The following is a 15,424-nucleotide window of genomic DNA, read 5'->3' as shown; positions in this document are numbered from 1 at the left end:
GGATAAGAGCTCCCTCATTACATCCCCTTTCCTTCACTATTCTCACTATCCTTCCCTTCCTTTTTCATCCCTTCACTCGTTGTAAGGATGATTCTAATTTTTTTTGAAAGACTAGTGGTTCCTATCTAGGTTGCCTACCCAGAAAAGAAAAAGTGGGATGGGAAAGAGAATGTGTTTAATTTGCCTTTTTTCTTAAGCCTTAAACAAATATGCTCATCATATTTTCAACCATATGTTAGATGTACATCGGGTGCAATAAATAAGAGATTACAAATATAACGATACCTAGGGAAATGATATAAGAGGACAGTTCCAAATTGTTCATCTGTTCCCGAGCCCTGTAAGAGACATTCATAGGATTACACTGTTATTCCGTGTGCCAGACTCTTTGAGCCAACACAGCTTCTTTCTTAGCCACAGATCACTGTGGTGTGAGTGTTGTTCGCTTAGAGGGAAGTGCGGAGGTTCTGTGCCCTTTAAGTGCAATGTTGAAGCATGTGGAAACATGCATGCATATGGAGTTCTCCCTTTTTTGTACGTTCAATGTCCCAAATAAACTACTGGTTTGAGCATATGAATGTCTTGCATAAAAAAACCCCAAGAAGCAGATATCTGAGAAGCTAATGTATACCTCTTGATTTGCAACAAATGAAGCCTGTTGTTTTTCATGAGCTACATGAAAAGCAAAGTACTACTGCGCACAATGCATAGTTGAGCTGTGGAATTCATTCCCAAAGGATATGATGGCCATCTACTTGGGGTGCCTTTAAAAGAAGATTAGAGAAATTAATGGAGCATAAGGCTACCAATGGCTACAAAACCTGAGGGTGATGTTCTGTCTCCAGTGTCAGAGGCAGTATTCCTCTGAATAGCAGTTGCTTAGAATCACAAGTGAGGGGACGGCTGCTATGGCACTTGAGGCCTCCTAAGCACCTGACCACCTTGAGAGCAGGGTGCTGGACTCAATGGGCCTTTGATTTTATCCAGCAGCACATTGACCTGTGTGCATCCTTTTTCTACTCTTAACATTAATTTTGTTGTTTTAGTTCACGTTCCTGCTTTCAGGGCTGTATGGGGTGCAAAGGGAAGTGTTGTGCCTCTGGTGGGGGACATGCCATGCTCCTTCTGGAGTCCCCACCCTGCACTCAGCTCTCACCTGTGGCTCCTAGAAGCTGTCAGCATGCGACAACGGCCACACCCTGGGAATAGCTTCAACTGGCCAGCTAAACCAGGTGAGGGTAGCCAACGGGTCTCAAACCCTCAGTGAGTTAGGAACTTCCCCTGCATGGGAAGACTGGCTCTGGCGGATTGAGCAGACGAGACCAATAGTGGGTCTAACCATCAAGAAGGCAGTTTCTGCACATGCTGTAGAGGGAAGTGAGGAGCATCCACCTGAAAAGGTAGCCCATCTAAGAGAAGGAAAACTCTGATCCTAAACATTCACTGTCTTGTGGGATATCTTTGGGAGAAAGCAGGGCTAAGGAGTAAGTCCTCCTTTTGGCAACTCCTGCAGCCAACCTGGTGCCAACCCAATTGCTTTGCTTTGCTTTGGACCACATCAGTGAGACTGAGAGGGTGGTGTCACCTGGCCAGCCCAGGACCTCCACACTCACTGCCCAGCCTGGCGCCCTGGGGAGGTCACTTGGGTGCTGCTAGCACAGCCGTTTGACTTCACCCCTGGAGGCACACTCTGTTGTCTTTCAAGACAGATGGATGCCAACAAACTTCCTTTTAATTGGTTTGAAAAATTAATTATACGTGAATATTAATGGAAATGAGAATTTATTTTTGTTTGTGGCAGTAAGATATTATCTCATCATTTTTTCACTAGAACAAATGCAAACACCACAGCTTTCTTAAAATTGCTGTACCCTGAGTTTTACTCACCCTGATGGTAACAAAAGAACTGTAAGGAGTCTGTCACAGCTAAGGGAAAGAGATGTCCATCCGGATTGCATGGTGCTCTGCTTGCCTCTTTGCCATGGCCTTTTATGCCTTGCCAAAGCCATCCCAAAATCAAGTGTGTTCCACGGAGAAGATGGAGAACATCACTATTGACATCAAAGCAGCCTTTTCCAAAGGCATCCGGGGGGAAGATCCAATCCATGCTTCATCTTGGGAAGCCTGTGTTGATGTCTGCTGCTTGGGTGCAGGTAAAAACGATGCTCTTTAGGTGCATCTACATTACAGGCTTAAATTGGTTTGACAGCCAGTCATTTCCCCACTCCAGGAAACCCTGAGAACTACTGTGTGTGTGTGTGTGTGTGTGTGTGTGTGTGTGTGTGTGAGAGAGAGAGAGAGAGAGAGAATTATAGAATTCTCAGCACTTACACCAAACTGCAGTTCCCAGAATTGAGGGAGGGGTGATTATGGGGATCCATGACAGCTATAGCTGGCCTAAAATCAGTCTATGTTTATCATATAGATGTGTCACTTGACTGCACTTGAAATGAGCTGGGATGGACTGACTTGGAGCTTGCAATCATTTGTGGGAGCTCAGATATGGCTAGTGCTTTCCTTCTAATCCCCTCTCCAAATGTGACTTCTCTCTCCCCCCCCCCCCAATCCTTTAGTCCCATGTTTCCAGCCACATGCAGCTATATGTCAAGAGCATCTATAGCTCTGGAAATCATGAAGTACAGAAAATTTAATGCTGAGTATATTCAATAAGAGGGCTTAGAGCCTTGCTTTAATCTGCCCCCTCTAATAGTTCTTCCATGATGCTTACCAGACCGCACCCTGAGCCCCCCTGCCCTGGAGCTACTTCCCACTTCCTGACCCTGATGTTTCACTCCTTTTTTGCCAGGCTTTGTCCCCTCAGTCTCAGGTTTAAGACTCAGGAGACCTGCCCACTCTAATCCTCATCTTGGCTGGTAGTCTCACCACCTAGCCTTTTCAAAGCAGCTATGTCTTGCACACATGGAGAGCAGATGCTCCCAGAGTTCATATTCATGCTGCTTTTAGAAAGCCAAGTTCACAGCTGCTGACTAGGATGAATCATAGAATAATAGAATTATGGAGTTGGAAGGCACCCAAGGGTCCTCTAGTCCAACCCCTTCAATGCAAGACTCTCAACTAAAGCATCCATGACAGATAGTCATCCAAGCTCTGCTTAAAAACATCCCAGGAAGGAGAGTCCACCATCTCTAATGGGAGTTTTCCACTGCCAAACAGCTCTTACTGTCAGAAAGGTTTCCAAATGTTTAGTCAGAATATCTTTTCCTGTTACTTGAGGCCATTGGTCCTGCCCTCTGGAGCAGCAGAAAACAAGCATGCTCCCTCTTCCATGCGACAGCCCTTAAGATATTTGAAGATGGCTATCATATCTCCTCTCAGTCTCCTCTTTTCCAGGCTAACCATACCAACTCCCTCAAGGCTTGGTTTCCAGACCTTTGATTATCTTGGTTGCCCTCCTCTGCACCCGTTCCAGGTTGTCGACATCATTAAATTGTGACGCCCACAATTTGTGATTGTCATCTAGTCCAATCCCCTGCAATGCAGGAATGGATTGGTGAGTGCATAGCTAGTAACAGTGGAGTCCTTTCCTTCTCAGTGTGGGACAGAGCCGGCTGCTGGTGTGGTTTTTCAACCTAATCTACCTCACAAGGTATATGAGTGTACAGAATGGGAGAAAAAGCACAGGTTGCCTGGTACTCCAGAAGGAGGGTGGGATAAAAATGTCACAAAATAAGTTGAAAGGTTAATGAACCAGTTCCTCTGAGTTTTTTCAGCCTCTCCGCCCAGAGGCAGATTTGGGGCAGCACCAAGCCAAGGGAGGCTCTGCAGGATACGGCAACCATGACATAGTGCACAGAATGGAAGGCGAGAGGCAGGTGGCACCAAATTTGGGGTTTGCACAGAGCACCACCCACTGAAATTTGAAAGACCAGAGTCTTCCCTGTCAAGTTCAGAGAGGGCACTGGGGAGGAGAATGAGAGTGCTACCCATTGCTAGTCCTACTCAGAGTAGACCCATCAAAATTAAGGGCCATGAAACTTAGTTTCATTAATTCCGTGGGTCTACACTGAATTGAACTTGGCTGGATGCAACTCTGAATCTCCAACTAACATTGGGCTGCCCTAAACTGTGGCACTTTTGGAGCCTGACAAAGGTCTGGAATTCTTCTCATGGTGCGTGTGACGTCGTGACTGGGCTATACCACTTCAGAATGAGGGGAGCTCCGCCATATGAAAAAAATAATTCTCCTTCATATAGAAACTAGCCTATCGGGTAGAAAGCTAGGCTGATAATAACGCTGACTAGCTAGCTAGTTACACAAACATGAACGAACAAACTCTGGAACGGGACAGCCCAGTAACAGGTTTCCCGCCCAAGTGGGAACTAAGCCAGCAAGGTGGAATATTGAGGACTATTCCACTCTAGACTGAGATGTCTTATCATAAATATATCAGATATAAAGTCTCTCCAGTGTTACAGTATATTTAGGTTGTGTGTTTGTGTGTGTGTTTTCCAGACAGCAAGAAGTGCAACTATGTGGTCTTTAATACCAGGAGCAAAGGAAATTACACAAATTGCTACCTGTTCTATTATCCCACTAATGAAACCTTCCTGGTGAGACAAGTGTCAGGACTGGTGACCTACCGAATGATAAAAGGTAAACAATGATTTTTAAAAAGAAAAAGTGTTGATTGACAGTAGAAGATTTTCTTGCTTCATGTTGCTGTTTTATTATTGACTGTTTTATTCAAAGTGTTGGTGCTGACCTTTAAAGCCCTAAACAGCTTCAGCCCAATATACCTGAAGGAGCGTCTCCACCCCCATCGTCCAGTCTGGACACTGAGGTCCAGCTCCAACGTCCTTCTGGCGGTTCCCTCCCTGCGAGGAGTGAGGTCACAGGGAAGCAGGCAGAGGGCCTTCTCGGTAGTGGCACCCGCCCTGTGGAACGCCCTCCCAGCAGACGTCAAGGAAATAAACAACTATCTGACTTTTAGAAGACCTCTGAAGGCAGCCCTGTTCAGGGAAGTTTTTAATGTTTGATGTTTTTATTATATTTTCAGATATGCTCTAAGTTGCCCAGGGTGGCTGGGGAAACTCAGCCAGATGGGTGCAGTATAGATAATGAAGTTGTGGTGGTAATAATAATAATAATAATAGTAATTATTATTATTATTATTATTATTATTCATACCCCTCCCATCTGGCTGGGTTTCCCCAGCTACTCTGGGCAGCTCCCAGCAGAACACTAAAAACAGAATAAAACTTCAAACATTAAAACTTCCCTAAACAGGGCGGGTGGCGCTGTGGGTTAAAGCCTCAGTGCCTAGGACTTGCCGATTGAAAGGTCGGCGGTTCAAATCCCCGCGGCGGGGTGCGCTCCCGTCGCTCAGTCCCAGCGCCTGCCAACCTAGCAGTTCAAAAGCACCCCCGGGTGCAAGTAGATAAATAGGGGCCGCTTACTGGCGGGGAGGTAAACGACGTTCCATGTGCTGCGCTGGCTCGCCAGATGCAGCTTGTCACGCTGGCCACGTGACCCGGAAGTGTCTCCGGACAGCGCTGGCCCCCGGCCTCTAGAGTGAGATGAGCGCACAACCCTAGAGTCAGACACGACTGGCCCGTATGGGCAGGGGTACCTTTACCTTTAAACCGGGTTATGTTGATATTATGATAAATTTTGATTTTATTATGTATTGCAATCTGTTAAACTGAATTTGTCAAAGATTCTTTAGCTGTGATTTCTGCACTGTAGGGGGTTCAACTAAATGATCCTTGGGATCCCTCCAAAACCTACAGTTATATGATTCTAAGATCAAGTACCGTAAGTGTTGTGGTGTGTTCTTGTTTTAGCCAGACCATCTGCAGACAACACAGCTTCACCATACCAATAGGGATGTTCCACAGATTGTACAGTTTGTACATTGTAGGGTTGTGTTAGAGCATCTAAGCATACTTGATCCTAGGAAAGTTTACTCTTAAGTAACTTCCACCAAATTTAACAAGGCTTACTCGCAAGCAAGTGTGCATAGGATTGTAGCCCTACCAGGAGGCAAGTCCCACTGAACTGAAGGCATGTCTAAACTATACATGTGAGCTAGTTTTGAACTTTTTGACAGTAATGGTTCCCCAGCAAGGGATTCTGGAAATTGTAGTTCTGTATAGGATTCTGAGTAATAATAATAATAATAATTCCAAACATTCCTGCAGAATCTGCAATCTCTAGGGTTCTTTGTAAGCAGAATCATAATGCGAGTCTCCTCTACTGGGGTGCAGGATAGTGATTCTGAAATAAATTAAGGGCTCTTCACCCTTAATTTGTATTTGTGTGGGGACTTGCTTGTTGAAAGTATTAACAAATAATAATATACCTCCTTTCTTCCTTTTTAGATGCAAAGGTTCCCATGCCAACTCCTCCTTCAGTTCAGCTCTCCCACCCAACTGTGAATGGGAAGTCTGTGTCTGCACTGGCTGCTATGTTCAATCCTCACAGCCCAACAAGCCCTCTGCATGGGTCAGGTCCTTTGCAAAAGCCAATTCCCCCAAAGAGTGTGGAAATATTGAACCATTTAGATGATAAACACATAGATGAGATGGGTGGACACTCCCAGCATCCACAAAGCAGAAGGGCAAATGGTTCAAAGAGCTTGGGTTCTTCAACAGTGCCTGAACTCAAGAGTTTGTTGTCCCCAAGCACTCCAAATGCTATTGAGCCTGGTATTCCCACTGCGCAGCCCACAGTTAAGTCACCTACTATTACCACTGGCACCCAGCCTGGTACTATAATTCCTCACGTGTCTCCTAGAAAGGCAACAACCACTAGGTCTACTACAGCTTATCATAAGAATGCACCTTGGGCAACTACAAATCTAAGAAGAAGTACCACTGTTCCCAACCCATCTACCACTGCTGGATCTAGTCCTGGTAGCCTCAGCCCACTGCTTATGAAGATTTCTTCTGCTTCTTTACATGATGTCCATCTTGGCAATGGGCAACAAGGCTTGAAAGGTGATATGCTTAATGGAGAGCCCAGCAAGGAACATTCCCTTCACTTTGGTGACAAAAGCATACTTACAGCTGCCTTGCTTTTGGGGGTGGTCTTCTTTCTCTTCGTTACAGTGCTGGTAGGTAGAAAGATGCTTGAGTCTCTTCAGAGAAGGCGTTACACTAAGCTAGACTACTTGATCAATGGCATGTATGCGAACATGTGACAGAGGAAAAACATGAAGAAGTACATTAGTGGTAAATTTGGAAGCTTTATAGATGGATTGGATTTGTCACAGCAGAGAACATGTTATCTTTCCTACAGGGTCAAGTTTAAATGTTTCAGTTCCCTCACGAATGGAGTTCTTATGTGGTATCTTTGCTTGTTTGCAGTGTGTATCATGCGTTGGTTGCATATCGAATCCCCTGCTTTCTGCAACAAGAAGTCTGTGATAGTTTGGCATTCTATCCCACTTGCATAATAAGGGCAACATTTACATTTAGCCAGAGCAGTTTGTGCAGCAGCCAGACTGACAACCTCTTTCTCTGAATGGTTGTTGAGAATATGGCATGCAGGAAGGGGGTAATCAGTCTGCCCAAAAAGAGTGGTGATGTTAGACGTTACGGAAACAGAAGGCAGAACTTAGTTTAAATACTGTCTGTGTCTGACTGTATTTCCACACACAGTAAAAAATCAACACAAACATCTGTGTGATTGGAGACAAGATGCCACACAGCACACAAAAGAGGCTTTCAGAGCAAACCATTTTCCATTTCGCTTCTCACACAAAGTGCTAAGTATAACACTTAGACCAGGCTTCAGTCAAAATGGAGCAGAGCAAAATGTTAAAAGAAACACGGGGCCTCTGCTAAGAATGGGGACTCCCTGCCATGTTCCTTGGGATCTCATTGCATTGTGTGGTAGGGCCAGTGCAACACGCAGTACAGTGATGTCAATTATGGAGAACTTGAAACAAGCATCCCATTTTAGCAGCAGCCCCACATTAATAGCATATAGCTCTGCCATGAGGGTTTTCTTATGGGAAATATTGCGTCATCATTTGCTGTAACAATTAATTTTGAAAAAATGAACCCAAGCACAATTTAGATAACATTTCCCCCTTTAAAAATAATGTTTAGTCACTTGAAGACTACAGCTGCTTCAATGTATTTTGTAATTAGATTAAAACAAATCATATTTGGATTTTCTAAACGGTTTATTGCTGTTTCTGTATGCTTTAAATATAATCATCTGCTCAAATTCTTGGTACAGATACATTCTCTGGACACTTTGATTCATTGGTCTGCAATTCCTGATATCCTACCTAAATCTGCTCGTCTGCTATTTGAATTCATTGCTTCTTCTCTGTCTACCACTAGATCAGCCAAAATCAGCTTTTCACAGTAATATAGATAAGTGTTAGCTAATGCTTGCAGGAACACCACCACCCCCATATTCTGCTACTGAATGTGGGTTTTTCTACTTTAAATTTGCTTACAGATACAGTGGTACCTCGGGTTAAGTACTTAATTCATTCCGGAGGTCCGCTCTTAACCTGAAACTGCTCTTAACCTGAAGCACCACTTTAGCTAATGGGGCCTCCTGCTGCCGCCGCACCGCTGGAGCACGGTTTCTGTTTTCATCCTGAAGCAAAGTTCTTAACCTGAAGCACTATTTCTGGGTTAGCAGAGTCTGTAACCTGAAGTGTATGTACCCCGAGGTACGACACTACTATTTCTTGAAGGGGGGCCCCTGAACAGCGGGCAAAGTTAATGTTCTATGTGAACACCAGAGGGCAGCAAATATGCTAACATGCAGGCTGCAATCCTAAACCCACCTTCAATGGAGTAAGCTACTAGGTCAGTGTGCTGTGGCACCCTGGGCTGCCTTGAATACTGGCCTCTGTCCCTTTCTCCTTCCTCCTCCGATGCCCTCTCACTCTCACGCCTCTGCCTCCCAAAGGCTTGCACAGCTGTTTATTGCAGCAGCCCTGGCTACAAGCTCCCCAGGGGAATGGTGCCTGGGGCTCCCAACATGGCAAGCAAATATATTCACTCTGCTGACACTGAGAGCTCAGAAAGATTAGCCACGTCCCAGTGAGCTCAAGAAGGAACAATTTATTGCCCCACCATATATATACGGCATTTATATGTGACTAAATCATTAGCGTACATAAAAATAACTCTGCAGAGAATAAAAGAATAAAAGCAAAGCTGAGAATATAAAAAAGGGGAAAGCATAGGTCCATGTTTTCCATTTCAGACAGTGTCCAGTATGGTGTCATCGGTCAACTGACTTCTGCTTAAATAAAAAATAGATTAAATTGCTGTTCTGCATACAGGGCTTTGCTTATGTCAGGGTGGTCAGCAGCCATCTCCAGCAGTGGCTAACGGGAGTCCAATGGTGGAAACGGAGAAATTGTTTATTACAAGAGCTGAAGCAGGTAGGAAAATATTTGTGGCTCTCATCCCACTATCATCTCTGGAATTATGTGGAACTCTGGAAATTGCATTGCCAGATTGATCAGAAGCAATAGTGAGACAAACTGGGTGGTATTGCTTTAGCATTCCACATTGCAATCTTTTAAAATATAGTCTGTCTTCAGACATAATTCTGTTTTTACTGCTGAATCCTTTGTTGTGGCAGGGTGCACACTGCCATGTTACAAGGTACAAATTAATTCAAAACTGAGGAGTTTCATCCACTGAAGAAGTTATATGTTTCATTCCTGTTTTATTTACTGCTGTGACCCTGCCAAATTCTAATCCGTCTGGATTTTGCAAGTAGAAGAAAGCTTCAAATAATTCTGCAATACTTCTGCATCGAACCTGATTAGAACTTTCAATATTTCAATCACTCCTGATTAAAAGATAAAACATTCTCGAATACGTTTGCCCATTAAAATCTCTGAACAGATCATATCCAGTCAGGAGACATACTCAGCACTGTGATTTATGCTACACAGGGAGGTGGAAAGTTGTTATTATTAAATTTGTATTCTGCCCTTCATCCATAGGTCTTGGGGCAGTTCACAGTTTGTAGTCACACAGACTTGGGATATGAGAGATATTGAGATATTGCTGTGAGATGCTGTAGAATATAACATAATCCACTATGTTTTGTCCCCTTTTTGTGTTCAGTTTTCATTTCTGTCACTGGGAACCGAAAACGTGGATAATTTATACTTTTTAATGTGATGTATGTAAAATAATTGGGACGTGGGTGGAGCTGTGGTCTAAACCACTGAGCCTTGGGGTTGCCGGTCGGAAGGTCGCGGTTCGAATTCTCGCAACAGGGTGAGCTCCCGTTGCTCGGTCTGTTCCTGCCAACCTAGCAGTTTGAAAGCACGTAAAAGTGCAAGTAGATAAATAGGTACCGCTCCAGCGGGAAGGTAAATGGTGTTTCCGTGCGCTGCTCTGGTCCGCCAGAAGCGGCTTAGTCATGCTGGCCACAAGACCTGGAAAAACTGTGGACAAACGTCGGCTCTCTCAGCCAGTAAAGTGAGATGAGTGCCGCAACCCCAGAGTCATTCGCAACTGGACTTAACTGTCAGGGGTCCTTTACCTTTTTATGTAAAATAATAGAATCGTAGGGATCCTGAGGGTCATCTAGTCCAACTCCCTGCAATGCAGTAATCTAAAGCAACTAAAGCAACCTTGACAGATGGCCATTTAACATCTGCTTCTAAACCTCCAAGGAAGGAGAGTCTGCCTTTGCCACCTTCTGAGGGAGTCTGTTCCATGGTCAAACAACTCTTAATGATCGTTAGTCAGAATCTCCTTTGCAGTACTTTCTAAGGCTCATTTGACTTCACTCTCCAGGATGTCTGGCTCAAGGTCAGCAACCCCACTACCTGGGGTGTACAAGACATCCATATCTTTCTGGTATAATTCCTCTGTGTATTCTTGCCACCTCTTCTTGATGTCTTCTGCTTCTGTTAGGTCCTTACCACTTTTGTCCTTTATTATGGTAATCTTTGTACGAAATGTTCCTTTCATATTTCCGATTTTCTTGAACAGATCTCTGGTTCTTCCCATTCTGTTGTTTTCCTCTATTTCTTTGCATTGCTCGTTTAAGAAGGCCTTATTGTCTCTCCTTGCTATTCTTTGGAAATCTGCATTCAATTTCCTCTATCTTTCACTATCTCCTTCACATTTTGCTTGCCTTCTCTCCTCCGCTATTTGTAAGGCCTCGTTGGACAGCCACTTTGCTTTCTTGCATTTCCTTTTCATTGGGATGGTTTTAGTTGCTGCCTCCTGTATAATGTTGCGAGCCTCCATCCATAGTTCTTCAGGCACTCTGTCCTTCCACTGTGTATTCATAAGGGATTTGGTTTAGATTGTATCTTAGCGGCCCAGTGGTTTTTCCTACTTTCCTCAGTTTGAATTTTGCTATAAGAAGCTGATGATCTGAGCCACAGTCAGCTCCAGGTCTTGTTTTTGCTGACTGTATAGAGCTTCTCCAACTTTGGCTGCAGAGAATATAATCAATCTGATTTCGATGCTGCCCATCTGGTGATGTCCATGTGTAGAGTGGTCTCTTGTGTTGTTGGAAAAGAGTGTGATGACTAGCTTGTTCTCTTGGCAGAACTCTATTAGCCTTTGCCCTGCTTCGTTTTGATCTTCAAGGCCAAACTTGCCATTTGTTCCTTTTATCTCTTGACTCCCTGCTTTAGCATTCCAATCCCCTATAATGAGAAGAACATCCTTCTTTGGTGTCATTTCTAGAAGGTGTTGTAAGTCTTCATAGAATTGGTCAATTTCAGTTTCTTCAGCACCAGTAGTTGGTGCATAAACTTGGATTACTGTGATGTTAAAAGGTCTGCCTTGGATTCGTATCGAGATCATTCTATCATTTTTGAGATTGCATCCCAGTACAGCTTTTGCCACTCTTTTGTTGACTATGAGGGCCACTCCATTTATTTTACAGGATTCTTGCCCACAATAGTAGATATGATGGTCATCCGAACTGAATTCGCCCATTCCCGTCCATTTTAGTTCACTGATGCCCAGGATGTCAATATTTATTCTTGCCATCTCATTTTTGACCACGTCCAGCTTACCAAGGTTCATGGTTTTTGCATTCCAGGTTCCTATGCAATATTTTTCTTTACCGCATTGGACTTTCCTTTCGCTTCCAGGCATATCCGCAACTGAGCGACCTTTCGGCTTTGGCCCAGCCGCTTCATCAGCTCTGAATCTACTTGTACTTGTCCTCTGCTCTTCCCCAGTAGCATGTTGGACACCTTCCGACCTGAGGGGCTCATCTTCCAGCCTCATAACTTTTCTATGCCTGTTGTCTTTGTCCATGGAGTTTTCTTGGCAGGGATACTGGAGTGGCTTGCCGGTTTCTGCTCCAGGTGGATCACGTTTGGTCCAAACTCTCCACTATGACCTGTCCATCTTGGGTGGCCCTGCACGGCATAGCTCATAGCTTCTCTGAGTTATTCAAGCCCCTTCGCCACGGCAAGGCAGTGATCCATGAAGGGGAACCAAAATCCTAGCATTTATTAATTTCTAGGTTTATCCTGTCTATAACAGTACTTAATAATTTCAAAAGCTATTGTCTAAAGTCATGGTTCCTTGTGCAATTTTCCTCAGCTTAAAGGTATTATTTATAAGAGACTTTAAAAACAATTTATTCAAATGTTGATTAATTGAGTTTATTTAAATGCCACTTTTCCACAATGAGCTGTGCCTGAAGAAGTTTACAGAAAACATTCAAAACACCGAAATACAGAGCATTAGAAATACAGATATACAAAATGCAAACAGGTCAGTAAACTAAAAAATGACCAAAAAAAATGATTTTGTAAAGACAGAATAAATTACAAAAACCCCACATTCTAGGCCCACACACTCCTCCTTCAGAAAAGAGATCCAAATGTTTGTGATTATCCAATGTATCTTGGGTTTGAACTAGTCTTTTTAATATGAAGCATAAAATGAATATTCAAACAAGGATATATAATAAAGCAACACTGGCTGAATGCTGAACAATAGAAAATGGTTAGTCAACTAAGTTTTACTCAAATAGACCTTGAGTAACTTTTTCTGTTAAATTGTGTATATGTTTGTGCACCCCCCCCCTGCTATAATTCATAGCTCATTGTCCTCATTTCAAGTCTGCTGGGTGGAAGAGAGTTGTTCAAAATGAAACTTTGCCCCAATGGGGTGCAGCCCTAGACTGGTGGAGAAGTTACACTACTAGAGCAATATCCTTGTGTGGGTGAGAAGCAGCCACTGCACAGCCCTGACAACCTGGATTTGCTAAGGGGGGAGGGGGGAGGACATCCCACCCAGGGGGGGCAACACTGCAAGTTGAAACATTCCAATGAGAGTAAAGAAGGAGCCCCAGATTGCTGTCCTCACAGTTACAATCAAGGATAGGATTTTGACAGACTCTGTGGCACATAATGGCACACCATCCTACATGGTTGTGTTGCCATGTGCCCGGAATTTCCCGGACACAAGGGGGAATTCCGGGTGTGAAATCGACATCCTGGCGGCTTTTTCTGGTTTTTGCAAAATGTCCGGCTTTGGTTGGCAGCACCGTGGTGACAGCGGAGCGAGGGGGAAGCCCGCAGGCCGCCCCTTCCGGCTCGCCTCTTCCTCCTGGGGGCGGCGAGAGGCGGAGGCGGGCGGGCGGGGGGGAGCAGCGGGGCTCGGCCGAGCGGTGGCCCTTGGGGGGAAGGGGAGGCCCGGGCGGCCAGCGAGGCCGCGTCTCCTGCGCCCCAAGGAGCGCCGCCAGCTTCCCGGAGCCAGGAGGAGGGCGGGGTCGCGATCCCCGGAGCGGAGGGGGCGCAGGAAGGAGCCCCCGCCATCAAACTCTCTGCTTAAAATGGAAGGCTTGCGTCGGGGGGGGGGCGGGGAGTCTGCGCGGAAGGAGCTCCCGGCCGGGGCGAGGCAGGCTCAGCCCAGCAGCCCAGGCGGCCTCGGAGGGGAGCAGGAGGCGGGGCGGGGGCGCCTGGAAACTTGCCCCTCGCGACCCTCAGCGGAGGAGAAGCGGGACGAGCCCGCCGCTCCCCTGCCGAGCCAGGCTCTGCCAGACTCCCCGCCCTCCTTTTTGGTCTGGAAGATCTGGCAACTCTCATCATATGGAAAATCCAGGGGAGAAAAACGGCTTTCCTCCTCGAAGAACCAGAAACGCAGTCCCACTCTAGGCTTCTATGTTTATATGAATGGAACATCTGCCCAGTTGTGGGGCAAGGCAGCACTGGGTGGTTTGGGCAGCGAGTCCCATACTTTTCCCCTCTTCACCTGCAGCCCTGTGGTAGTTTGCCCAAGGAGTAGCCCTGAGACTTTCCTGGCTGCCTGGTTCTATGCCATGTGAGAACTGGGTTAGGTAAAGTCCTGGGTCCATTAGGCCACCATAGTATATTGATGGGTGTTTTCTGCACATGGCTACTATGATGCACCCGTAAACAACATTATATTAGTGGGTGGTGTGGGGAGTTTCCAGAAATGTGGTGGGGCGGTCTGCTGGCACTGCAATGGTGGCCTTTGTTCTGCAGTGAATGCTTTCCTTACTGCTAAGAGAGCACTGGGAATCAGGATTGGTGTGACTCTTGGCATAGCAGCAGACTACTCATAGCAGGATCTGAGGCGCATCCTGTCAATCAGTGTTCTTGGAAAAATCTTTTGGCCTGGCAAACTGCTCGAGGCAGACCTCACTAAGAGTCTCTGTATTTGTGGAAAGTTCAAAAGTAATTTGATTATGAAACATGGACTTGAAACAAGTGAAAATGGTTTGCTTGACATGCACACTCTTAAATCTGAGCAGTGTGTCACAGCATGCGTGTGGTACTTCTAGTCACCAGACCACAGGAACATGCAACTTCCAAATGTCCAAATGAGAGAGGGGAAGAATTCAGCAATGAAAATGCAGGCTATGTTACAAGAAGTTCAAAGAGACCAAAGCTCCATAGCATAAAAGGCATGTGCCAGAGGTAGCTGGAGGGAGTCGCTGTTTCCAGTGGCTTATAATATGCTAATGCTAGAAGCCTCTAAGCCAGAGATGAAGAACCTGTGGCAATACACATGTTCACTGACCTAAGCTCTGTAAAGGCAAGGCAACAACAAAAAATGTTTAAGGTTTTATTGAATTCTAGAACTGAAGGGACCAAGCAAACATTAACTGGAAGAATTAAGACCCTGTCCCATATGCTCACCAGCATAACCAATACCACCTAAGAATCAGATCTTTTTCAAAACAAATATGTCTTTATTTATAAAATCATGATTTACCCAGAAATAATAATTTACACGAATAAATCTGATATTACTAAAATCAGCATCGCAATATATAAAAAAATGCCCAAATTATGTTTTGTAAATTTGAATTATAGAGCATATCATTCCTCTTATAAATCAAAAAGGTCAATTTGTCCATTTCTGCTCATGCAAGACACTTCCTTAGCCATTCCCATCTGGTTGGAGAATCTTTCCACTGCTGCAGTCAAGAAAATCTTTACTGATTCTGCAGATA

The 15,424-nt window shown here is 44.9% G+C and overlaps 1 protein-coding gene across 4 annotated transcripts; it reads left to right on the top strand.

The window, feature by feature from the left end:
* Positions 1 to 1,831: 1,831 nt before the first annotated feature.
* MANSC1 (MANSC domain containing 1) lies at positions 1,832 to 8,149 on the top strand. Of its 4 annotated transcripts, none has more exons than XM_082223256.1 (3): positions 1,832 to 2,153; positions 4,475 to 4,615; positions 6,343 to 8,149. In XM_082223256.1, exons 1-3 carry the CDS (start codon positions 1,940 to 1,942, stop codon positions 7,161 to 7,163), a joined length of 1,176 nt encoding a protein of 391 aa, XP_082079382.1. In that variant the 5' UTR covers positions 1,832 to 1,939; the 3' UTR covers positions 7,164 to 8,149. The 4 variants fall into 4 exon arrangements, with proteins under 4 accessions (XP_082079382.1, XP_082079385.1, XP_082079384.1 ...); XM_082223259.1 differs by lacking the exon at positions 1,832 to 2,153 and adding an exon at positions 3,084 to 3,511; XM_082223258.1 differs by lacking the exon at positions 1,832 to 2,153 and adding an exon at positions 3,481 to 3,532.
* The last annotated feature ends 7,275 nt before the right edge of the window (positions 8,150 to 15,424 follow it).

Source organism: Podarcis vaucheri (assembly GCF_965113315.1).
Source record: "Podarcis vaucheri genome assembly, chromosome: 5".
Lineage (NCBI taxonomy): Eukaryota > Metazoa > Chordata > Lepidosauria > Squamata > Lacertidae > Podarcis > Podarcis vaucheri.
The sequence above is the reverse complement of the archived record's forward strand: the minus strand, read 5'-3'. Positions and strand labels throughout refer to the sequence as shown.

Bases quoted from the DNA above. Each gene is read 5' to 3' on its own strand.
- MANSC1 (XM_082223256.1), top strand. From the start codon at position 1,940: ATGTCCATCCGGATTGCATGGTGCTCTGCTTGCCTCTTTGCCATGGCC. The intron at 2,154-4,474 runs GTAAAAACGATG...TGTGTTTTCCAG, and splicing joins TGTCTGCTGCTTGGGTGCAG to ACAGCAAGAAGTGCAACTAT. The intron at 4,616-6,342 runs GTAAACAATGAT...CTTCCTTTTTAG, and splicing joins GACCTACCGAATGATAAAAG to ATGCAAAGGTTCCCATGCCA.